This window comes from Nycticebus coucang, chromosome 9 (assembly GCF_027406575.1).
Source record: "Nycticebus coucang isolate mNycCou1 chromosome 9, mNycCou1.pri, whole genome shotgun sequence".
Taxonomy (NCBI): Eukaryota; Metazoa; Chordata; class Mammalia; order Primates; family Lorisidae; genus Nycticebus; species Nycticebus coucang.
This window is the reverse complement of record NC_069788.1, coordinates 36,127,561-36,151,733: the sequence shown is the minus strand read 5'-3', so window position 1 is coordinate 36,151,733 and position 24,173 is coordinate 36,127,561. Positions and strand designations below refer to the sequence as shown.

The 24,173-nt window shown below is 46.2% G+C and overlaps 2 protein-coding genes and 1 pseudogene across 7 annotated transcripts in view; 1 reads left to right on the top strand and 2 right to left on the bottom strand.

Annotated features, from left to right (window-relative positions):
* ABCC10 (ATP binding cassette subfamily C member 10) overlaps positions 1-600 on the top strand; it is a 30,786-nt gene extending 30,186 nt beyond the window's left edge. For all 5 annotated transcript variants that reach the window (XM_053602582.1, XM_053602581.1, XM_053602584.1 and 2 more), the window contains one exon: positions 117-600. In XM_053602582.1, the coding sequence (XP_053458557.1) occupies positions 117-270 (154 nt within the window). In that variant the 3' untranslated portion in view covers positions 271-600. The remainder of the gene's footprint in view (positions 1-116) is intronic.
* DLK2 (delta like non-canonical Notch ligand 2) lies at positions 529-6,544 on the bottom strand. Of its 2 annotated transcripts, XM_053602588.1 has the most exons (6): positions 5,619-6,543; positions 4,986-5,116; positions 4,670-4,733; positions 3,546-3,676; positions 2,124-2,268; positions 529-1,457 (listed from the first exon to the last, which is right to left on the bottom strand). In XM_053602588.1, the coding sequence occupies exons 2-6, from the start codon at positions 5,059-5,061 to the stop codon at positions 722-724; spliced, it is 1,152 nt and encodes a 383-aa protein (XP_053458563.1). In that variant the 5' UTR covers positions 5,062-5,116; positions 5,619-6,543; the 3' UTR covers positions 529-721. The 2 variants fall into 2 exon arrangements, with proteins under 2 accessions (XP_053458563.1, XP_053458562.1); XM_053602587.1 differs by having other exon boundaries at positions 4,986-6,544.
* An 11,544-nt stretch (positions 6,545-18,088) lies between these two features.
* On the bottom strand, positions 18,089-19,169 carry LOC128594055 (dnaJ homolog subfamily A member 1-like; annotated as a pseudogene).
* Between the last annotated feature and the right edge of the window lie 5,004 nt (positions 19,170-24,173).

Below are 24,173 nucleotides of genomic sequence, written 5' to 3'. Positions count from 1 at the left end.
CAGTGGGACAGACCTGTGCTGATCTGAAGGGAGAGGAGGCAAAGCAGGTCAGCATTCTCTTTTAGGGTATTGTCCCCCAACCCAACCCCCCACACTCACCAACTTCTCCCATATAGGCTCAACACGATCCTGAACTCTGACCGGGTGCTGGTGCTGCACATGGGAAGGGTCGTGGAGCTGGACTCCCCTGCTGCCCTGCGCAACCAGCCCCAATCACTATTCCAGCAGCTGCTGCAGAACAGCCAGCAGGGTGCCTGTTCCTCACCCTGAGGGTCCTGAACCTGATCTCCCAACCCTACAGGGTTTCCCCTCCACAGCTGGGCTGGGCAGAGGTGCTAGGTACTTGTTTACATTCTCTTCTGTGGCTCTACCTCTTCCTCACTTTCCCAGAGGAGAAAAGGGTACCCTGGGTTACTCTTTGAAAACATACTGGTGGGCAAAGCCCCAAGGCTTCCCCAGAACCAGGCCTGTGCTCTGGCTCTCTTACATCTGAGACCCCAGGTGGGTTTTTCTGACATAGGAGCTCACTTGCATTTTCATAGTTTTATTTGATAAAATTCCCATCTTACATTCTGTATATTAAAAAAATAATATTTCTGGTGTGAGGCTGAGTTCCCCTCAGTGTGTATACCCAAGCTGAGGGGTGATAAGAAAGGACCACTCCAGTCTGAGGGATGGGGGAGATGACGAAGGGGGTGGGAAAGCACCCCCCTCCCCTCCATCACAGTGCTGTAGTCTTTCCAGGCTCAGGCGGCAGATCAGGTGGCAGGGGAAGCCCTGCTGGCAGCATGCTAACCTGACACTCCTGGTCCTGGCATGCTGGAGCATAGTGTGGGGCAGGGTAGCAACAGGGTCCCATAGGGCAGACACCCCGGCGCCAGGCCCTCAGGATCAGCAACACTGTGGCCAGGACCAGGGCAGCAGTGAGGGCCCCAAATACCACCAGGGCCACTAGGCTAGGCTCACCCAGCCCAGCTTCTTGCCTCCGCACCACCTCCTTCACTGAGATCCGCAGTAGACCAGCCCCTGCACTGTGGGGGGCTGGCTCTGTGGCAGGTACCACCACAGCCAAAGTGGGCCTTAGTGGGGTGTCCATTGTTGTGGCAAGGTTTGGGATGGGTAAGACAAGCTCACAAGTCTTGCCACCATAGCCACTGGGGCAGAGACAGTCAAAGTCATGGACACGGTCCCGACAGCGGGCCCCTCTCTGGCATGGGCGGCTGGCACAGTCATCCAGGTTGATGGTGCAGAAGCGTCCAGCAAAGCCCTCTGGGCAGAGGCAGGAGAAGCGATTTATGCCATCAAGGCAGGTGGCACCATTAGCACAAGGCCGCATCAGGCAGTCATCTACATTCACCTCACAGCGGTCACCCACAAAGCCTGCCAAGCAGCGGCATGTGAAGTTGAGGGCAAAACCCTGGTCATCCTGGCACTGCCCGCCATTCCGGCATGGGGAGCTGGGGTAGGGACAGGAAAGCACATTGATACAAACTTAGTGACATCTCCAGGGTAAACTAGGTCAGCATCCTAACCACTCCCTCTCCCCTATATGATCTATGTCACCTTGCACCATTCTCTGAGCCTTAAATACTTCATTTAAAAGTGAAAATGAAAATAGTACCCAGCTTCCCAGATTGTGAGGGTTAAATAAGGTAATGCAATGTCAAGCAATTAGCACAGGGTCTGGTCCAAAGGCAGGGCTCAGGATAAGTGTGCTATTATTATCCTCACAAGCCTATAGGCCTGAAGCAGAAATGAGGACAAGTCCAGCCCTACACGGTTGTTTCCTCATCCATATGATGAGTCTTAAGGCTGCTTGTGGAACATCTTCAATGATGAGGGGAGTCCTAGGCCCCTTGATCTCCCCACACCCACCCCCCACAACTAGAGCAGTCCCACACATCTCTGCAACACCTCTAGCTCCTATAGATTGTTGATGCTATTGGAGAAATGGTTCAGAAAGTACAAAAGTTAAAGAACCCTGAACTTGGTATGTTGGGGTTTTATCTCAAGATGCCCCCATGTGGGTCTGACTCCACGCTCTCAACAGTCCTGCCTTTTCCCTCATCCCATCGCCAGATTCTGGTCTAACCTCCCACTCATCCCATGGGCCCAGCACTCACCCTGCCTGTTCACAGGGTCCAGCCTTGCGCTCGCAGTCATGCCCATGAAAGCCTGGTAGGCACACACAGCGGTACTCACCACCTCCATCATATATGCACTGGCCTCCATTCCGGCAGGGGGACTGTGTAGTACAGATGTGCTCATCTGGAGAAGAGACAGGGAAGGCCTCTCACATCTGGTCCCTAGACCTGTCCAGGCGCCCTTAACCAGACCTTCCAGGCCCAAGGCTCTATGAATGTGGCTTATACTTGGAACCCATCCCAGACTGGAAGGGTGGTAGAATGAAGAGGCTCCTGGCCCTGGCTCTGCCAGTTTATGTCTAACTGACTTTGGTCAAGTTATAGCTGTCCTATGGATCTCAGTTTCCTGAACTATAAAATGAGTATAATTTTTAGTAGCTGTCTTTCCTATCCCATGTGGTTATGTCAAGAATCTATTCAGACAACAAAATCAAAAAGGAGGACTGGGCCTGATGCGATGGCTAACGCTTATAATCCTACCACTCTGGGAGGCCGAGGCAGGTGAGTTGCTTGAGCTCACGAGTTCAAGACCAGCCTGAGCAAAAGCGAAACCCTGTCTCTACTAAAAATAGAAAAACTGAGGCAAGAGAATTGTTTGAATTGAGTTGGAGGTTGCTGGGAACTATGACGCCATGGCACCCTACCCAGGGCTACAGCTGGAGATTCTGTCTCAAAAAAAAAAGAGGTCTGGCACAGTGGCTCATACCTGTAATCCCAGCACTCTGGGAAGCTAAGGCGGAAGGACTGCTTGAGGCCAGGAGTTCAAGACCAGCCTGGACAACATAGAGAGACCCCCCCATCTCTACAAAAAAACTTAAAAATTAGCTGGGGTTAGGCTGAGCATGGTGGCTCACACCTGTAATCCCAGTACTTGGGAGGCTGAGGCGGGTGGATTACCTAAGCTCACAAGTTCGGGACTAGCCTGAGCCAGAGCAAGAGCTCATCTCTAAAAATAGCCAGGTATCGTGGCAGGCACCTGTAGTTCCAGCTACTTGGGAGGCTGAGAGAAGAGAATCACTTAAGCCCAGGAGTTTGAGGTTGCTGTGAGCTATGACACCATAGCACTCTACCAAGGGCAAAAAAGTAATACTCTGACATAAGTAAAAAATAAATATTAGCTGGATATGGTAGCTTGTGCCTGTACTCCCAGCTGTTTGGAAGACTGAGGAGGAAGGATCGCTTGAGCCCAGAAATTCCAGGCCACCGTGAGCTATGGTCACGTCACTGCACTCTAGGCAACAGAGCAAGACCCTGTCTCTAAATAAAGATAAATAAAAAAGGATAATATTCTATGCACTTGAGGATTTGACCAGGACACAAAAGGCACTTAATAAATATAATGAATGTTTTCCCAAGATATATGGGGTCCTCAGCCAATAGCTACCCATTTTCCCCCTCTACCTTTGTCACAGAATTTTCCAGCCCAGCCACTGTGGCAGATGCACTGCCAAGGCTGATGGCAGGTACCATGTTGGCAGCCAGGCATCTTCACACAGCGCTCACAGTGCAGCCCCTCCCAGCCTGGGTCACACCTGGTAGGAAGAAGCATAGGGTCAGGGATCTGGGTGGGATAATATGAGAAAATAGAGGACCAGGACCAGGGCTTCTAGAAACCAGGAAGACATGTGACAGCCACTAAGGGAAAGCAGACCCACCCCAGGTAGGTGTTGGGTTGTGCAGGGTTATAGGACACATACATATGGATCCTCATATCCCGGTTCTGTACTTGGTCTAACCTTTCAGAGCCTCCAATTTCTCATCTGTAAATTGTGGGTAAACTTCACAGGGGAGTGTTAAGGAAGAAATAAGATAAAGTCTACAAGTACTCCAATACCACTCCTGGCATGTATTGGGTGTTCGTAAACATTCTAAAAAGAGTGACCTTGAAAGGTTATCAGGACTATTTCAGGGCAAACACCTGACCTGTTTTTTAAAGCCCTTCAAGGAATGTAAAGTCTCAAAAACTCCCAGCCAACTGAGCAACCTCCCTGTCAGCTCATTTCCTTATGTCCAAATACCTTCCTCTTGCTACAGAATTTGCCCAACCTCCACCCCATTGAGCCAATTTATTCAAATTCATTAAGGAAAATCCTCTTTCATCATGAGTGCTTCTCCCCTGCAGCATTTCTTCTCTAGGCTAAACCATTTCTTCTCTTTATGTCTTTCCTTTATCTCCCCTTGTCCTCATGGTACCCAATCTCCAAACTCTCTCAAACTTCAGATTTCTCTTCTGATATCAAGAGAAGCTATTTTTCAGAACCTTGCATCAAATTTGAGAGAATAAATGAGTGGGGAGATATAAACTAGAAGAAACAAGAAGCCAAGCCAAGGGGAATAGGGTAGGGGAGAGGACGCAGAGATGTGGGGGAGCTGGTCCATCTGCCATAGTTGTGATGGGGCATGAATAGTAGCGAATTGTAGTGAATGAATTAAGCCTGTCACACTCTGTTCTGGGGCTTGGCCTGGTTGTGGGTGTGAAGGGATGGGAAATGGGAAGCAAAATGGCATGTGGTCAGTATAGGTACCTGCAAGAGCCATCAGGTGCACAGCAGCCATGGGCCAGGTCACAGTGGGAACTGCAGTCATTGGCTGCAAGAGATTGATGTGGGAGGGGTGAGTCTTGCGGGACTTGAGAAATGATTGGGGTTCCAATAATTGGGTGGACTCAGCTCTGAGACAGGGCAAGGTAGAGTAGACCCATCTTATTCCACAGGGCGAACTGGGTCTTGCTAGCCCCGCCGGTCGGAGCGACTGCAGTGCCGTCTCTGGCCAGCAGAGGTCAACGTGCAAGCGATGACTTCTGGACAGGGCCGCGACTGGGGAGCCCAGGGGCACGCTCACCTCGGACACGCTGACCGGGTGCCCCCAAGATGCACAACAGGTACACGAGATGTAGGCAGCGGCAGCCGCTGGGCATGGTCAGCGCCGGCCCCAGGAGGGACGGACGGATGGACAGCCAGACGTGTGGACACCTGTGGGACAGCACGGGCGGGGAGGCGGCCAAGAACAGAGATAGCGGCACGGATACTGGTTTCAACTTACAGGAGCAGACGAGAGAGAGGGGCGCCGGGACGAAAGAAGCGATGAGGACAGCAGGAGGCAGAGGCGGGGAAAGGTTGGCAAGCAAGGAGACCAGACAGGAACCCGGGAGCCGGGTCTGTGACAAGGAGATGAAGGATGGGCAACGCAAAGAGAGGCCGGGGCGCGAGAATGGCTGGGGCTGGATTGCAGTTGGGGCAAAAGGGTCCGCGGGAATGGGGACAGCGCAGAGACAGGCCTCGAACACGTAGGGGACGCGGGGGCCAGAGGCAGGGACGGTTCCAGGCAGCCAGCAGTCTCCGCCTCCCATCTCTGACACCCCCTCGCTCCCACATCCCCTTCCGATCTCAGCTGCAGTCGGCTCAGCAGCGGCACAGGGCCTGGAATCCCCACTGTGTCCCCAGCCCCGAGCGCCCGTGTTTTCCAGGTCCTCACCTCCGGCTGGGAGGCGGTGCGCCCCAGGGCGCAGAACGAGGCCGGATCCGACGGGCTCAGCTGAGGGGCCGGGCGGGGGCGCGGGGCCGCCCCTAGCTGGCGGCGGGGCTGGGCGCCGAGGCGGCTGCCATGCGCGCCGAGCGCTCGGGAATCTGGGGCTCTAGGCGACCCCGAGCGGCAGCGGCGGCGGCTCCTCGAGCGCGTGCGGCCCCTGCCAGGGGCGGCGTGTGCGGGCGGAGTCCGCGCCTCCCCCTCCGCCCCCCGCCGCCCGCCCACCCCCACCCCCGCGACGCACGGCGCGCACTTAGCACCCGCGCTGGGCTGCCACCACACCTCCCCGAGCCAAAGCTTTCTTTCTTCAGCGAAAGAAGGAAATTATGGGAGTCTAAAGGGGAGCAAACTGTAAATTGCTGGGCAAAGCTGCGCGATGCCGTTATTCTCCCATCTCCCATCCCGGCTTCCCAGACCCGAGCCCCTCACCCCATGCTCTCACCAGTCTGTCGCCCATCACGCTTCTCATGTGTGTCGCATGCACACTCAGGGCACACTTGCTCTCCGCCCTCCTCCTGTCACCAGCCCACGCCTACACCGCTTGTAAAGCCCTCATCACCTGCTTCAATTGTCTGCTCTTCTCTGCCTCTCTGCTCTCAGCTTCTTTCTCTCCTTATTGCTTCTATACACAGCCTTCCAGGGTCCGCCCATCCCCATCTAAACATCAACCCAGTCCACTCATCATTCTTCCCTCTGTCCTGTCTGTCTTTCTACCCCATTTCTTCCAGTGACCACTTCTGGGGAGTCTCCCTGGGCTGGGAATGCCCCTGAGTCTGTAAGTATGCCCCCCCACACCCAAGCTCCCTTTTCTGTATCCAGACGCGTCCGTTCTTGGCCTCAGGCTAATCTTCACCTGCCCAAACCCAGATCTCAGACTGAGGGTTATATAGAGGACTCGGAAAAGGCTGACCCTCCAAGCCTCTTTACCCTTCCTGGCTAATGGCTCAGAAACACCCATGCAAGCTTTTGCCGGGCAAGAGGGCAGTGGTCAGGAACACCAGCGCCCATCTCTAATCCTTTAGATCGAGATTTCACCATCTTTTAGTTCAAAGCATTGGAAGGAGTCCCTGGCCCGTGCAGAGCAGTTTTTCCCAGAGACACCTCCACAGGGTCTGAGCCCCTGAACTCATTTTTCCTGCAGTCTCCATTGGGCATAACACCCACCCCCTCCCACAGCCAGCTCTCTAGCTGCCTTTCGCTCAACTCTGGTCCTCTTCTCTGAAGAGCTTTCCAAATTCGAATAATGACATGACCCTCCCATTCATTTTGTTTAAAAATGATTTTGAGTGACAACCTGCGAACAACCTATAATGTCAAAAATTACCATAGGTAAATAAATTGTGGTACATCAACACTGTGTTAAAAATCACTTTTTTGAAGTCTAAAGATGTCTCCGAAAAAGCTAAGGGGGAAAAGAAACAAAGCAGAACCTACTTCAGTAGGCAATGGTTTTCTCTGAATAATAGAATTATAGGGATTTTATTTTCTTATCAATTCTTTTCAGCATTTCCATTTTTCTACAATGAACATGTACAATATTTTTTTAGAATAAAGTAAAAAAAAATCACCCATGCTCCTACTAGCTTAATAAAACTACTCTTCTTATGACCCCTTTTCCTATGCAGATTTTTTTTTTTTTTTTTTTAATTTGGCCGGGGCTGGGTTTGAACCCACCACCTGCGGCATATGGGACCGGCGCCCTACCCGCTGAGCCACAGGCGCCGCCCCCTATGCAGATATTTTTACACAGGCATAATCATCGTGTACCTACCATGTTGTATCCTGCTTTGTTTACTCCATTTCTTATGTTGACAGTCCTCAAAAGCATAATTTTCAATGGATATGTGATATTTCATTAAAGAGATATACTATAATTTATTTGACCTAGCCCTGATTATTGGCTACTTAGGTTGTCTATTTCTTTGTCCCTATAAATTTATTCAGCAAATATTTTTTGAGCACTTATGTGCTATGACTAGGTGCCAGACATCCTAGGCACTGGGGATACAGCTCCCAGATAAATAGTATGCCGCATTTATGCATGTAGATTTTTCCATGTTTTAGGGTCCTTCCTTTGGAAAAAGTCTGAATTGATGAGAGACTGAGTCAAAGAAGTCATGAAAAATGAGAAATTCTTTTTTATTGATGAAATGTATTAAAATTCACTGAAGTGCTGGGTGCAGTGACTCACAGCTGTAATCCTAGCACTTTGGGAGGCTGAGGTAGGTGGATCACCTGAGCTCAGAAGTTTGAGACCAGCCCGAGCAAGAGTGAGGCCCTGTCTCTACTAAAAATAGAAAAACTATCTGGGCATATGGTGCTGTAGCCTCAGCTACTGGGAGGCTGGAGCAAGAGGATTGAGCCCAAGAATTTGAGGTTGCTGTGTGGTATAATGATGCCATGACATGCTATCCAGGGCAACAGAGTGAAACTCTGTCTCTACAATAAAATAAAATAATAAAAGAAAATAAAATTCACTAAGGAAATAATAAAGATATTTGAAGCTTTTGAATTTGATGACATCACTTATGACCCCCTCACGCTTTGAAGATTTTAGCACCTGGCTTGTCAATCTCTTCACTCCTTCTTCTCTCAAATTCTTGGTGATTCTTGATGATTCAGTATGACATAGATAATTCTTCCAACAAGTGTGATAGATTCTTGCAAAGATGGCCACTACACTTCTTCCTGTCCCACATGACCCTTGGCAATGATTTTGCTACTCCTCTCAACAAAAGGTAGAGTCTATTTCTCAATCCCTTGTAACTGGACTTGCCTTATAACTTGCTTTGACTAATAGATATAGTGGAAATGACATTGTGTGAATTCCTAGAGTTTAGGTCTCAAGACACTTGCAGCTTGCTCTTTTGCCCGCTAAGAACACTTCCAACATTATGTAAAGAAGTCCAGTCTAGCCTGTTCAAAGATGAAAAATCCTATGGAGGAGAACTAGGGCATCTGGCTAACAACGACCAGACATATCAGACTTCCTGAGGACTGCAGCCACATGAATGAACCTAGGCAAGACTAACAGAAGAACTGCTCAGCAGAGCCCAGCCCATATCACCAAACTGTAAGGAGATAAATGGTGGTGGTTCTAAGCTACAGATAGTTTGTTAATATGGTAATAACCCTGTTTTCCCGAAAATAAGACATCCTCCGAAAATAAGACCTACTTACAGGAAAGATAAGACGTCCCCTGAAAATAAGACCTAGCACATCTTTGGGAGCACACCTTAAAATAAGACTCTGTCTTATTTTCGGGGAAACAGGGTAGATACCTGATAAAATCAGCTTCCCATTTCCTTGATTTCTTCTTCTCTAGTGAGGACAGTCCCACCCTAGACCTTGTTGCTACCAATAGTTTCACATACCCCATATCTCAATTTGAAGTATTATACTTTTCTTTTTTTTTTTTTGAGACAGAGTCCCATTTTGTTGCCCTCGGTAGAGTGCCTGAGCGTCACAGCTCACAGCAACCTCAAACTCTGGGGTTTAAGTGAGTCTCTTGCCTCAGCCTCCCAAGCAGCTGGGACCACAGGTGCCCACCACAAAGCCAGGCCACCCGCTTGTTGCAGTTGTCATTGTTGTTTGGCAGTCCTGGGCTGGGTTCGTGGTGTATGTGCTGGCACTCCAGCTGCTGAGTCACAGGCGCAGAGCCAGTATTGTACTTTTCTATTACCAACTCCTATCTTTCGTTCTAGTAACTCGGCTCAAACAAGTTGGAATCCCTCATAAGGGCCATATTACAACTTTCATGGACCCTAAGCATTTCACCTTCATGGGCCCCTTCCTTTATAAGAGAATATTAAAAATTATATTGTATGACAAAAAATTTTATTGCATTGGCATAAAGACGAATATAATCCAGGCTGGACTCGTTAATATATAGTCATTTTTATTGTACTCATTTTTTCTTCTGATTTTAAAATAAGTTAAAATAAAAACACTTCGTGGGCCCCTATAAGTACTGTGAGCCCTAGGCACTGTACCTACTGTGAACTAGTCAGCCTCTGTCTCTCTTCCATTGATCCTACCTCCTTTCCACTGGACTATCCCCATCACACCCACCCTTTCTCATTATCCAGCCTTGATTCCATGATCCATCATTATAATCAGTCCTTTGCATATACTTTTAACTCCCCAGCCCCTCTTTCATTCTATCATATTCATCTGGCAACCCCCCACTTCTCCAGCCTTCAACCAAGCAACTGAGCATGGCTGGAAAAAACACACCTCCAGGTTGACTAATCTTACTTAAATTCATGACCCTCGAATGCTATTTGTGTTAACCACCAATGCTGTTGCATTTCCTTGGCTCTGTACACTCTCCCACCCACCCTGACAACTATTTTATTCTTTTCTCTCCTCCAAACTCCACCCCCTCCTCCTTTCTGCTCATTCTGCTGATAGACTTGCTTTCAACTTCATGGAGAAAATAGAAGCAATTGGAGAGAATTCCCACATGCCTCCACTGCCTACACGCATCTGTCTCTCTATATTTTTTCATGCCCACTGTTACTATAGCTGAACTACCTATGTTTTTACCTAGGTGAACTCCTCCGCCTGGGCACTAGTTCCCATCCCTTCTCACCTGTGTAACTATAGGGCTTTCTATTTCTTCTGATTCACATCATTTTGCTTTTGCCTGTGGGATCATTGTCATCAACTTGTCTCCCATCTTAAAGAAATAACCTCCACCAATCCTATATTCTCTTCTAGCTACATGTTTCTGCTCTTCTTTACTGAAAACTTCAAAAATATTAGTCTATCTTTGATGTCATCACCTCGTCTCATTTTCTCTCTCTCTCTTTTTTTTTTTGAGGTGGAATCTCACTCTGTCATCTTGGGCCCAAGTGATGGTCTGCCTCAGTTTTTCATTTTTAGTAGAGACAGGGTCTCACTCTTGCTCAGGCTGCTGTTCAACTCATGAGCTTAAGCAATCAGCTTGCCTCAGCCTCCCAGAAGGCAGGATTCCCATTTTCTCTTAAACCCACTCTCACCCTACCACTCCAGCATTATTCTTGTGAACATCACGAAGGCCCTCATCATTGCCAAATCCAACAATTAATTCTCAGTCCTCATCCACTGACTCTGTTAACTGCACTTTCCACAGTTGCTTTCTGGACATATGGGATCACTCTCATTAGCTTCTCTACCTGCTACAGTGGCCATCCCTCCTTAGTCTTCTTTCCTTTCTCCTTATCTTCTCAGCTTCTTTTGCAGTCCAAGGCTGAATCCTCAGACCTTTTATCTTTTCTACCTTCACTCACTTTCTTCATGATCTCATCCGGCCTAATAATTTTTAACACTAGTTATAAGCTTATGACCCCCAAGTCTATGTTTCCAGCTAGCCTTCCCCCCTGAAATCCAGACTCATGTGTCTGACAACCTACTTGGCCTTTCCATCTGGATGTTCAATAGGCAACTCCAGCTTAGTGTGTCCACATGCAAACTCCTGATTTCCAGACCCATAACAGTCCTCCTTTGTCAGCCTCACCCATCTCAGTCAATAGTTATTCCATCTATCTAGTTGTTTAAGCCAAAATCCTTGGAGTCATGCTTGACTGCTCTCTTTCTCTTACAATTCAATCCTGCAAATCTTGTTACCTCTGCCTTCAAATTCTTCCAGAATTCAACCACTTTTCACAAAAAGTGCTTCTTGGCCTATCTTCTTAGGCCAAGCTACCATTATCCTTTGCCTGCACTACTGTAACAGCTTCCTAATCAGTCTTCTATCATTATGTAGCAGCCAAGATGATCCTGCTAAAATCGAAGCCAGCCAAACATGATGTGGTATCTTGAATTAAATCCTGAAACATCAAAAGACCATTAGTGGAAAAACTGGCAAAGTCTGACTAAAATCTTTAGTTGATACTAAGGTACAAATTATATCAGTGTTGGCTTTTTAGTTTTGACAAAGATACCATGGTAATGTGTAATATTAACACTGAGGGAAATTGGGCAAATTTATACGGGAACTCTCTTTACTATCTTTGCAACTTTTCTATAAATCCAAAATTATAAAAAATTAAAAAAACCTTTATTTAAACAATTGAAGTCAAACTGTCATACCTCTGCTCCAAACCTTCCATTGACTCCTATTTGATCTTATCTCCTGCACTCTCCCACCTTACTCTGCCCTCAGTGCTGATCCTCTTTTTTCTTTTCTTTTTTTTTGTAGAGACAGAGTCTCACTTTATGGCCCTCTGTAGAGTGCCGTGGCCTCACACGGCTCACAGCAACCTCCAACTCCTGGGCTTAAGCGATTCTCTTGCCTCAGCCTCCCAAGCAGCTGGGACTACAGGCGCCTGCCACAACGCCCGGCTATTTTTTGGTTGCAGTTTGGCCGGGGCTGAGTTTGAACCCGCCACCCTCGGTATATGGGGCCGGTGCCTTACTGACTGAGCCACAGGCGCCGCAGACAGAGTCTCACTCTGTCACTCTTGGTAGAGTGCTATGCCATCATAGCTCACAGCAACCTCAAACTCTTGGGCTCAAGCAATCCTCTTGCCTCAGCCTCCCCAGTAGCTGAATGACAGGCTCCCACAACTTCACCTGGCTAGTTTTTTTATTTTTTGTTGAGATGGGGTCTCACTCTTGCTCAGGCTGGTTTTGAACTCCTGCCTTGGCCTCCTCAATGCTAGGATTACTGCTGTGAGCCACCACACTTGGGCCCCAGTGCTGATACTTGAACACATGAGTATGTTCCCTGCCTCAGGACCTTTGCACTAGTTGTTCTCTCTGCCTGGAATGTTCTGACCCACATATGTTCATATCTTACTCCCTCATTTCATTAACCTCTCTGCTCAAATTTCATTATGTTAGTAAAGAGGACCTCACTGATCACTCTATGTAATAACCCCATATTCAACCCTGGCATATTCCCTACCTTTAATTTTCTCCACAGCACTTTCCATCAATACTGATGTATGTGTGTGTATATACATATGTATATATATGCATATATATACATATTCCCTACCTTTGAACAGCTAGAGAGAATAGTACTGATGTGTGTGTGTATATACATATGTATACACCTACGCACACACACACATACAAATAATTTAGCATATTTATGTATTGACTGGCTACTACTATATTATAAACTTCTCTTACTAGATTATAAACTCCATGGGGAGGACTTCATTTTTGTTTCCTTCTGTAACCCAGTTCTTTTTATCACATCACATCTTTGTGCTGGTTAACACTTAATTTTCACTCTTTTTTTTTTTTTTGGTAGAGACAGAGTCTCACTTTATCACCCTTGATAGAGTGCTGTGGCATCACACAGCTCACAACAACCTCAAACTCTTGGGCTTAAGCGATTCTCTTGCCTCAGTCTCCCAAGTAGCTAGGACAAGTGCCCGCCACAACACCCGGCTATTTTTTGTTGCAGTTTGGCTGAGGCCAGGTTTGAACTCACCACCCTCGGTATATGGGGCTGGTGCCCTACCTACTGAGCCACAGGGGCCACCCAATTTTCACTCTTATTTGTCTAGTTTCTCTGTCTTTATTGAGACTTGTGCCTGTTTTATAAGCAGGGGGAGGGATTTTTATTTTATTTTTATGAGACAGAGTCTCACTCTGTTGCCCTTGGAAGAGTGCCATGGTGTCACAGCTCACAGCAACCTTCAACTCCTGAGCTTAAGCAATTCTCTTGTCTCAGCCTCCCAAGTAGCTGGGAATACAGGCGCCCACCACAATGCCCGGCTATTTTGTTGTTGTTGTTGTTGTTGTCGTCGTTGTTCTTGTTGTTGCCACTGCTGTTTTAGCTGGCCAGGGCCGGGTTTGAACCCGCCACCCTCATATATGGGGCCAGCACCCTACCCACTGAGCCACAGACGCCGCCCTGGGTGAGTGATTTAGGATGATGTATTCACTGCTTTTTTATAAACAGGAAGAGAGAAAAAACTAATTCACTGTGGACCAGGTTCTTCCATTTAATCCTTACCACATCCATGCGAGACAAATATTATTATTATTACAGTTGTATAGATGAGTAAGGAGAGGACAAATGGGATTAGGTGACTTTCCCAAGGTCATGGAGCTCATGAATGACAAAGCTGGGGTTCAGATGGAGACTTGTCTTTCCCCTGGGCTGTACAATTCATCCAGGTAATTTGCAAGGGGGTAACAGATTGTATTTTCCAAAAAAGGCTGCCACAAAATCTCCCATTCTCCATATTCCCTTATAAGGTGACTTTGAAACTCTTCCCATTGGGAAGTGGGGTCTACATTCCTTTTCTTTGACTTAGGGCAGCTTTGTGGCTATCTTGGAAGTGATGCTATAAGACTTCTAAGGTTATATGAAAAAAGATGATACAGGTTTCATCTTATTCTCTTGGGATACTTTCTTATGGAGATCTGAGTTGCCATGTAATCAGTCTGATTGCCTTGAGGTCATCGGGCTATGGGGAAACCCAAACTAGTGGATACCCACTAGTGGAGAGGCATCATGGAGAGAACCTGACACTACATGAATAAAGAGAGATGCCCAGACAACCCCAGCTCTCCAGCCCCTGCTGTTTCAGCTCTAGCCATTGACTATAGCTGCATGAGAGATTAAGTAAGAATCCTGACCCATGGATAATAAAATGATTGCTGTCATAAGCCACTAAGTTGTGAAGTGATTTGCTATATGTAGCAACAGGTAACTGGAACAAAGGGAGTTACATGATGTCAGTGGCATTCTGTGGGGCAAGTCCTTTTTTTCTGGGCCTAAAGTTTCCCTTGTAAACAGGGGGAGTTAACTGAATGGTCTCTAAAGATATTTCCAGCCCTGATGTTTGGTGTTTATCCACGATGCTGCTATGTCCTTCACTGTCCATTGTCACTGCCTCCTTAGTACCTCATCATTGTCCTACCATTCCATTACTCCCAGAGAGAAAACTAATGTTCTCAGACACCAAGGGATGTCTGCGGATCTGCTAAGGAAAAGGAAGTGGGCACTTCTGGCTCCAATCTGCTTGAGCACTCTTGAAGTGAAAATGCGGCATAATGAAGTAAAACAAATAGGGTTTGGAATCTGATCACTGATTGGCATCGGTTGTATGACTCTGAGAAAGTCTTATAACCGTCTCAGGCCTCAGTTTCCCAATTTGTAAAATGGGGAGAATAGCACCTGTCCTATGCCCCAAAAGGGTTGCTGTGAAGATAGAATGAGATAGTGTGTGTAAAAGTAAGGTATGTGCATAGGCGGTAGGAGGGTGGGGCTGACGTGGGTGGTTGCTGTGGCATTAGGGGATCCCTGGTAAAGTCAGTTTCCTTCCCTGCAGTAGGAGAGGGGGTTGGCAACAGGAACAATGATGGAAAGTTGTGCTGAGCTGCTCTGGGTTGTGCTGGGGCTTGCCTCTTAGCAACTGTTTCTGTTCCAGTGTCTTTGGAAATCCATCCACAGCTAGCCCCCTTACATAAAAGTGATCATTTAGTCCAGGCTTTTGTCTCTATGAAACTTTTTCTAACATACATACCCTCCCCCATTTAAATTTCACCAAGGAAAAAGGGCTAGTCTTGCTGCTTGGGTTTCCAAAAAATCTCCCCTCCCAATTGCCTGTCTTTGGCAGAAGCCCCACTAGTCTCTGGGTAGCTAAGGCTTAAAACCTTAAGACCATCCGTGACTCCTCTATCTCCCCTATACCCTTATCCCAGTTGGCCACCTGGAATTTTGTTTGGTCTACCTCCTCCCATGACCCTGGGTCCATTCTATGCCACTGCCTCAGCCCTTGCCAGCATTTTCCTCAGCACCCCAGACTCATGACAAACATTTCTTACCTAGTCTCCCTCCTCCAGGCCCACTCCTTCCCCTCACGCATCCATTCTGCAGTATGCCTTGAGAGTGAACATTCTGCCACACCACTGTTACCATCTCACTCCCCAGCTCAGCAGCCTGGGATCACTGCTATTACTCTGCAGGCTGTGTAATATTAAGGCAAGAATAATAGAAACTGCTTCAAATCCTACTTATCATCTGCAGCTATCCTATCATGTGTCAAGAGAGAGCTCACTTCTCTGAGCCTCACAGTCCTTGCTGGCAAAATAGATGTACATCCTGTGTACTGGGCTCTGGTCTAACCACTTATGTGCATGAACTCATCTGACCCTCACAACGACTCTGTGAGGGAGGTGCTGTGCTTAGCCCCCCATTTGCAGGTATGAAAACCGAGCCACAGATAACTTCAGTCATTTGCCGATTTTCATGTAGTTAGTGAAGTGACAGAGCTGGGATAAATATCCAGGCCATCTACCTCAGAGACCTCACCCTTACCCTTGGTCCTATCCTTGGGAAAGTGACTAGCACAGCCCCTTCATTGATGACATGAAGCTTATCAATTCTTGGCTTCATTTTCTGCTTCAGAGCATGCAACGGAGTGGCTGTTCTTTGGAGGATTTTAGAGAACAGATTAAGTTGGCAGCCTGATGACTTTAGAACCCTCATAAGCCTGCCTTAATAGTGGCCTCATATGGGGGATGGTCACTAGATACATGAGGCTCATTTCTGGCTTTGACGTGGAACCGAACATTAACTGTACTGCTCTAGGATACCCCAATACCCTAACTCCTCAGGATTCCCCACTTTCCTGAGCATTTCCTTTCTGAGTACTTGCCAATAAATCCCTCCTCCAGGGGCCCTGGCTATACGGATTTCTCTCTCTTGCCCTCCCCACTCCTCACCTAGGAGTGGATTCTTAAGTTCCCTCTCTTTACTCCTTAGACTGTTTTTCACACAAAAAGCTTTGGGTATTACCTAATGAGGGTGCAGAGATAAGAGAACAGGGAGTGAGAGGAGTCATTCACTCATCCACATGTTTATTGACCCACCCACATATATTTCTCCTCATTGTCAGAACCTAGCAGGAGCAGAGAGGGAACCCCAGCTCAGTGCTACTCAATAAGTATTAGCTGAATGAGTGACTGATTTAATATGAATGAAAAAAGTGCTGGGCCCTGATCTCAACCAACTTACAGTCTAGGGAGGCAGACATACCCACTCACCCCACCCCCACCCCAATAGACAGGTGGCCAGATGCATCTGTAGGCCTTGGACCATCAGCTTCTGATGGAGACCTATGGACGTGCACACTTGGCCCTTGTCCTCACCAAGTAAGGGACAATCATCTACCTGCTTGTTTTGGTCTGTCACTGCCTCTCCACGCTGGTTCTGGCCACTCCAACAATTAGGGCCCAGGGTGGGAGCTGAGTCAGACATATCTAAAGAGTCTACCCTTTGTGGGGCTTTCTGCCAGAGTGGGGTCCTGAAACAAATGTTGTCTCTCTCTCGGACTGCTTCCATCCTCCACCCCCATCCCTACATTACAGCAGGAGTTGGAGCCAGCTGCTCAAGGGCTGAAATCCAAATCCTTGCCATTGTTCCCACCTCTTGGCTTTTGACTCTGTGCATCTCTGTGTACTGGGAGGACCTATTGTGTACCTTAGAGGCAGTTGTGCCAAGTCCTGGGCCCCAGATACCATGCTTGGGGTAGCTAGAAATACCTGCTCAGGGAAAGGGAGGAAGTTGGACCAGGGCAGATACTCACTGTGGGCCTTGAGGTGAATTGATAGAGGAGGAAGCTTTGCCTGATGAGGGGCCAAGTGTGCAGTCACGCAGCTCCTGTCCAAAATGTTAAGAGAATGAACATGTCCACCATGAGAGTATGCAGACACACATACACAGGCCTGGAAAGACAAGAGGTTCACTCTTACCCAGAACCACGAGTGCAAAGCACAGTAGTACCACATCTTTACACAATTGTGAAGCCCTGCTCACTCCAAACTATCCAGGGCTGATGAGGTGGTGGATAAGGCATCAAAATCACAGATGGGCCATGCTCCAGCCCCTCCAGCTGCTGAAGAGTCATCTCTGGAGGTTTACTTGAAGTTTCTGGAATCTGGGCCTCTTCTTTTGACCTTTGTTTTCCCTCTTTTTTTTGAGACAGTCTCACTATGCCACCCTCGGCAGGGTGCTGTGGCATCATAGCTCACAGCAACCTCAAACTCTTGAGCTTAAGTGATTCTCTTGCCTCAGCCTCCCAAGTAGCTGGGACTACAGGCACCTGCCACAACACCCGGCTATTTTTTGTGGCCGTTGTCATTGTTACTTGGCTGGCCCGGGCTGGGTTCGAACCTGCCACCCTTGGTGCATTTGGCTGGTGCCGTAACCCCTGTCCTATGGGCGCCGAGCCTCTTTTGACCTTTCATGTATGAACAGTTGCTTAATCTATGGGACAACACCTACTCTATTTTTTTTTTTGAGCTTTTGTATTTGCATTTATTCTTCATTTAACTTTTGAAACACTACTATAGTTGAATATTAAGACAAAAACAATAGCAAATAGTGAATGTATTATGATAATAGTCCCTTACTCATTAATTATTGCACATAAAATGCCAGCTGTAAATGTCATTCACTGGCCCCTCTAAGAGGTCTGATGCTGAACACTACCTCTGGGCTGATGTTCATCATCCTCATATGCTTCTCCATTGTAATGGCGCTGTGTTTTCTCATTTGGATCAAAGTCCACCAGCTTTACTTGATTCATTTCATCAGTCTCTTCTACTTCCTTCCTCTCTGGTAGGAGTTTTTCCAGCAAAGGAGTTTATCAGGAGAAAGAAAGCTATTCTCAGGAAAGTTTACCTTAAATTCAACGATTAGGTGATCCTTTTCATATGGTCTATAATAAGTTGGCATGCCTTCATTTAGCACACATTTGCTATCTCCATGCTTGACACTCTGACCTGGGTGAGAGGTGATGACTACGGTTCAGTTGTCAGGAGTACATGTTGGCTTCTGGAAGCTACACAGTGTTTCGACCAGCTACACATCCATACACACGGAAAAAGTCTTCTCCTCATTGAGTAAGAACAGCTTTGACCTTCTGATCTAACACAATGATAAAATCTCCTGGCTCCAGTCCTGGTTCTTGGTCTCCTTCACCATGGAATGTTATCTTCTGGCCATCTTTCATGCCTTTGTCAATATGAGTTTCTAGAATCTTCTTCATTCTAACTATCTTCCTTCCATTGCAGCTTTTAACTCTATCTTTAGGACTGATCTGTTTTCTATGGTCCTGGCACTCCATACGCACAGACTGAATTTGCTGAACCATTCCAGGTCCTGTCTGATGAATTCTTATTTGCATCCCAGTGCTTCAGCAATTGGGACAGCACTCTGCTGCTCCTTTCTTATTACCTTGGCCTCCACATTTGTTGCAAATCACATTTGTTCGCAGAGCCAGTTTGCTTATTGCGCCATTATGTAAGTCTTCTAAGGTTAATGAGAGCGGATGTACAACATTTTAACCTCTCCTTTCTCTCTGCATCCTTCTTCCTCCTCCAAAAAACATATCAAAGATATCCATGGTAGAGCCAAAACCACCACCTGCTCCACCCTCTTTAATTGCCTCTTTAATTATCCTCTTTTGTCATAAAATTCCCTTTTCTTTGCATCAGGAAGAACTTTAGAAGCTTGAGAAATCTGTTTAAATTTCTCTCCTTCATTTGGATTCTTATCAGGGTGGTACTTCAAGGCCAGTTTTCTATAAGCTTTTTTCAATGCTTAGTAAGTGGCATTGGGTTTGACTCCCCCCCCCCCCCAACCGCACTGCCCCACAAATCATCAACTTTCCTGATCTCAGAAAGTCCCTTCCTTAGAGTTGGGAGAGGTGCGACTTCACCAGAAGCCAGAAAACAAGACTTAGTATTATACAAAGATGTATGGAATATATATTTTAAGGATTTTTTAAACTGGCAATATTTTTTATTGCAGTAAAATATATATAACATACCATTTACCATTTTAACCTTTTTTTGCAGTTTTTGGCCGGGGCTGGGTTTGAACCCACCACCTCCGGCATGTGGGCCACAGGCACTGCCCCCATTTTAACCATTTTTAAGTGTATTGTTCAGTGGCATTAAGTACATCTACCATCGCCGCTATCTAGCTCCAGAACTTTTTCATCTTTCCAAACTGAAATTCTATTCCCATTAAACAGTAACTCTTCATTTCCTTCCTCCCAGGCCCTGGCAACCACCCTTCTGTTTTCTCTCTCTATAAATTTGATTACTCTTAGTTCCTAAAATAAGTGGATGCATGTAGTATTTGTCTTTTTGTGACTGGCTTATTTCATTTTGCATGATTTCTTTTATGATGAACCACGAGGTTCATCCATTCTGTGGCATAACCAGAATTCTTTTTAAGCCTGAATAATGTACCATCCTATGTACACACTACATTTTGCTTATCCATTCCTCCACTGATGGACATTTGAGTTGCTTCCACCTTTTGGCTATTGTATGAATACAAGTGTACTAATATTTATTTGGGTTCCTGCTTCCATTAAGTATCCTTTTAGAATGGTTCATGTTCCCACTTATAAGTGGGAGTTAAATAATGTGTACACATGGAAGCAGAGGCTGGAATGATGGACAATGGACACTCTAAGGGGTGTGGGGGTGGGAGGTTGCTTGGTGGGGAAAAATGTGTGTTGCTTCAGTGATGGATGCACTGAAGGTCCTGACTTCACCATAATACAATATATCAATGTAGTAACATAGCAATCATGACCCAGAAATACATACAAATAAAAAACTTTTTAAAAAGAAGATAAATGATTTTAAGACTATGAAAGAATGTAAAGATCTCACTTAAGTTTCAAGGTCTTTAAAATTGCATTTCTTGGGCGGCGCCTGTGGCTCAAGGAGTACTACGCCGGTCCCATATGCCGGAGGTGGCGGGTTCAAACCCAGCCCTGGCCAAAAAATACCACAAAAAAAAAAAAAAAAAATTGCATTTCTTAGGCTTCCATCGAATTCAACATCCAAAGTTAGGAAAAAGACATTACCTATAATAAAAATTTATCCATCAGGAAGGCAGCAGTGGACTTCTATTAATAGAATTAGGAAATGAGTGGAATTCAAATCTAGGGAAGTAGACTAAGTTATCACCTCTTGAAAATTTGAAATAATAATAATAATAATTATTATTATTTATTTACTTATTTATTTATTTTGGCCGGGGCTGGGTTTGAACCCGCCACCTCTGGCATATGGGACCGGCGCCCCACTCCTTGAGCCACAGGCGTCGCCCTGAAATAATTATTATAACAACCATGGAAACAGGGTTCAACATGTCCAATCAGTGTCACAAATAAGAATATAGGCAGCCTTTTGACTTCAAACTATTAGTAGAAAATGCCATTTGCAACCAAAAGAGTGCATGTAGTCCAAGGCCTTTCTGTCTGTCACAATGAATACGTAAAAATAAGCCCCCTGTGGTTTCAATTTCAATTCCCTTTTCCAAGCAGTTTCCTCGAATACCTGGAGCTGAAATTGCTACCTTTTTTGAGTCAGAGTATTACTTTGTCACCCTTGGTAGAGTGCCATGTCATAACTCACAGCAACCTCAAATTGATGGGCTCAAGAGATCCTCTTGCCTCAGTCTCCCAAGTAGCTGGGACCATAGGTGCCAGCCACAATGCCCGGCTATTTTTTTAGAGACAGGTTCTCTCTCTTGCTCAGGCTGGTCTCGAACTCCTGAGCTCAGGCAGTCCACCCACCTCGGCCTCCCAGAGTGCTAGGATTACAGGTGTGAGCCACCATGCCCAGCCCTGAAATGACTATCTTTATCCAAGATTTACTTCTATTCCAAGTCCACTTTCTGCCTATGTAGAGTCTGTCAAGCCAAACCTGGACTCCACAACAAACACATCCATTCTAGTAGGAAGACTTGTCTACATAAATGAAATCATCAGAAAGAACTGTCTTGGACCTAGGTAAATCACATGCTATGGGACATGCTGGACCACACTTGTGCAGGTGGGCCCAGATTCACCTGCAGGCCTTTGGACTACAAAGCACAATGACATGAAAACTGCCATCAAAAAGCAAAGTGAATCTGACAAATTCCACAAATTGCAGCTACTTCTTAAGACCTTGGAAAGGATCCCTAATTTTCACCACCTTCCTCATCGTTCTTTCACAGTGATAATGAGCAATATTTAACTGTGGCCTAATGAATATTTAAGTATAAAAGTGCATTTGTATATACACATAGGAGGGTATGATGAGGTAAACCAATCTCCTCATAGTAAAAAGAAGTTTCTCTCACATCTGAAAAGTTAAAAACTCTAGAGGACTGTGACTTACTTTCTTTTTTTTTTTTTTTCTGTAGAGACAGAGTTTCACTTTACTGCCCTCGGTAGAGTGCCATGGCGTCACACAGCTCACAGCAACCTCCAACTCCTGGGCTTAGGCGATTCTCCTGCCTCAGCCTCCCGAGTAGCTGGGACTACAGGCGCCCGCCACAACGCCCGGCTATTTTTTTTTTTTGTTGGTGTTGTTGCAGTTTGGCTGGGGCTGGGTTTGAACCTGCCACCCTCGGCATATGGGGCCAGCGCCCTGCTCACTGAGCCACAGGCGCCGCCCTGTGACTTTCTTTCTTTTCAAAGATATGTTTATGTTTACTAATACATCCCATATTTTCAAAATGTCATCTTGAATCACTTTTCAAATTTATACCCTAAGTTCGCTTACTTGGAAGTATGAAGGCCTTCCTGCCCCTGTGGACCCCAAAACAATTTCTGGAAAGGTAGAGATGATATCTGGGGCTAATATCTATTCAGCAAAAAAAACCCAGTTTCCCACATTTCTTCTTTCAGGGCAATTTCTTTCAGTAAAGAGCAAAAGTCGTATTTCAAAAAATCTGAGTATATAGTCTTATATCACAATAAATGTTACTTTTTTTTTTTGGTTTTTGGCCAGGGCTGGGTTTGAACCCGCCACCTCTGGCCTATGGGACTGGCGCCCTACTCCTTGAGCCAGAGGTGCCACCCTACATTTTGTTTATTTTAATTAATTGGAAATTAATTAATTAATTAATGTGCTCTGCAAATCCTATATGATTGCCTTATTTAGCATAATTTTATTAAGTTAATTTTTTAAAATGACATATGGGATAGAAAAGCAGGGATGGGATGTGGAATAAAGATGGCTGACCCCTCCCTGTGGGGATCTGGGAACTTCTGCTTAGGTTTTATTTGTGTGTTGATGGGGGTGGGTCCTGTGACCAGTGTCACCAAGGGACAGAGTCAGCTCTCATCCCTAAGTCAAGGGAAATGGAATATCTCTGTGCTCTGAAATGTTGATGAGCTGTGGAGGGGAGAGGGACAGGGGAGCAGATGGAATTCCAGGACAATTGTTCCGGCTGTCACCAGAGAGGACAGGCAGGATGGAGTCCTGGATAATTTATGGAGGGACAGATGCTAAGGTTTCTCCGGAACCATCTGGCCAAGAGAGGCCTGGGCTTGGGGTGGATATTGTCATTAGGTCTGAGTAAACTCCTCCACCTCCAGCCTGCCCAATTTCCTCTACCTGCCTGCTTGCTCTCCTGGGACTTACCCAGGACAGCTGTGTTCCCTAAGGACCCAGCTCCAGAATTTCACCTGGCTATGATCTTAATCTTTCCTTTGTTGAACTTGGCCCTATTTATCTTTTCAAAAATACTCTCTGTCTCTCTCTCTCTTTTGTTTTGCTAATATTCTTTATAGAGCTAAGTGGGCTCTTGGGGGCCTATAACTTCCATCTATGCATTTCCTCATTTTATAGCACATTCTAAAATCTGTCAGTCACTCGTCTCCATGCCATTTATTCATTTAGTAAGTATTTATTGAGTAACCACTCACTATGCCAGATGTTATTTTAGATACTGCGGATACAGTGATGAGTAAGAAGTCCCAGACCTCTGGAGCCTGCATTGTAGTGAGCAGGTAGTTGATAAACAAAGAAATATTTAATATAATTTCAGATAATGATAAATGCTATGAAAGGGAGAATGACTGTGGATGCTGGTTTAGACTGAGTGGCCAAGGAATGCTTCTCCGAGGTGAAGGCATTTAAGTAAAGACACAACTGGGAGTGAATATTAGAGAAAGAACATTCCAAGCACAAGGAACAGCAAACTTAAAGACCCTGAGCTAGAAATATGCTTTGTGCATTGGAAGAAACCATGCTATTTATTCTTTAAGCACTTATTGTGTGCCAGGCACCTGCTAGGGAATATGTAGATGCAATGAGACATAATTTTTTACCTGAAGAAGCAGCCCGGCAAAAAAGTTGTACAACATGTAAATAAATGATTATGGCATGGTATAGCTACAATAAAGTTAAGTGCAAGTTGCTAGAGATGCCCAGCCAAAGGAGTACCAAAGGAAGGCTTTCGGAGGAGGTGACATTTGAGCCGAGGGTTGGAGAAGTAGGAATTGATCACACAAGGGAGAAGAGAAATTGGGCGTCTTAAGGACTAATGGCCTGAAAAACAGGACAATTTGGAAACCTAATGTCTCAGAGAGAGGTGGTGGAAAATGAGGCTGGTGAAGGCGGAGAGGCTGGGTCATGCGGATTTCCACGTGCCAAGTTGAAAAGCTGGTTTTATTCTTTGCATGGTGGGGAACCAGTAGCATAACTCTCTTTCCCACTACATTTTTGAGCTGTGTTCCTCTATTCTTT

Bases quoted from the DNA above. Each gene is read 5' to 3' on its own strand.
- DLK2 (XM_053602587.1), bottom strand. From the start codon at position 5,493: ATGGGAGGCGGAGACTGCTGGCTGCCTGGAACCGTCCCTGCCTCTGGC. The intron at 4,734-4,985 runs GTGAGCGTGCCC...AATCTCTTGCAG, and splicing joins ACCCGGTCAGCGTGTCCGAG to CCAATGACTGCAGTTCCCAC. The intron at 2,269-3,545 runs GTAGAGGGGGAA...TCTCTTCTCCAG, and splicing joins TGGAAAATTCTGTGACAAAG to ATGAGCACATCTGTACTACA.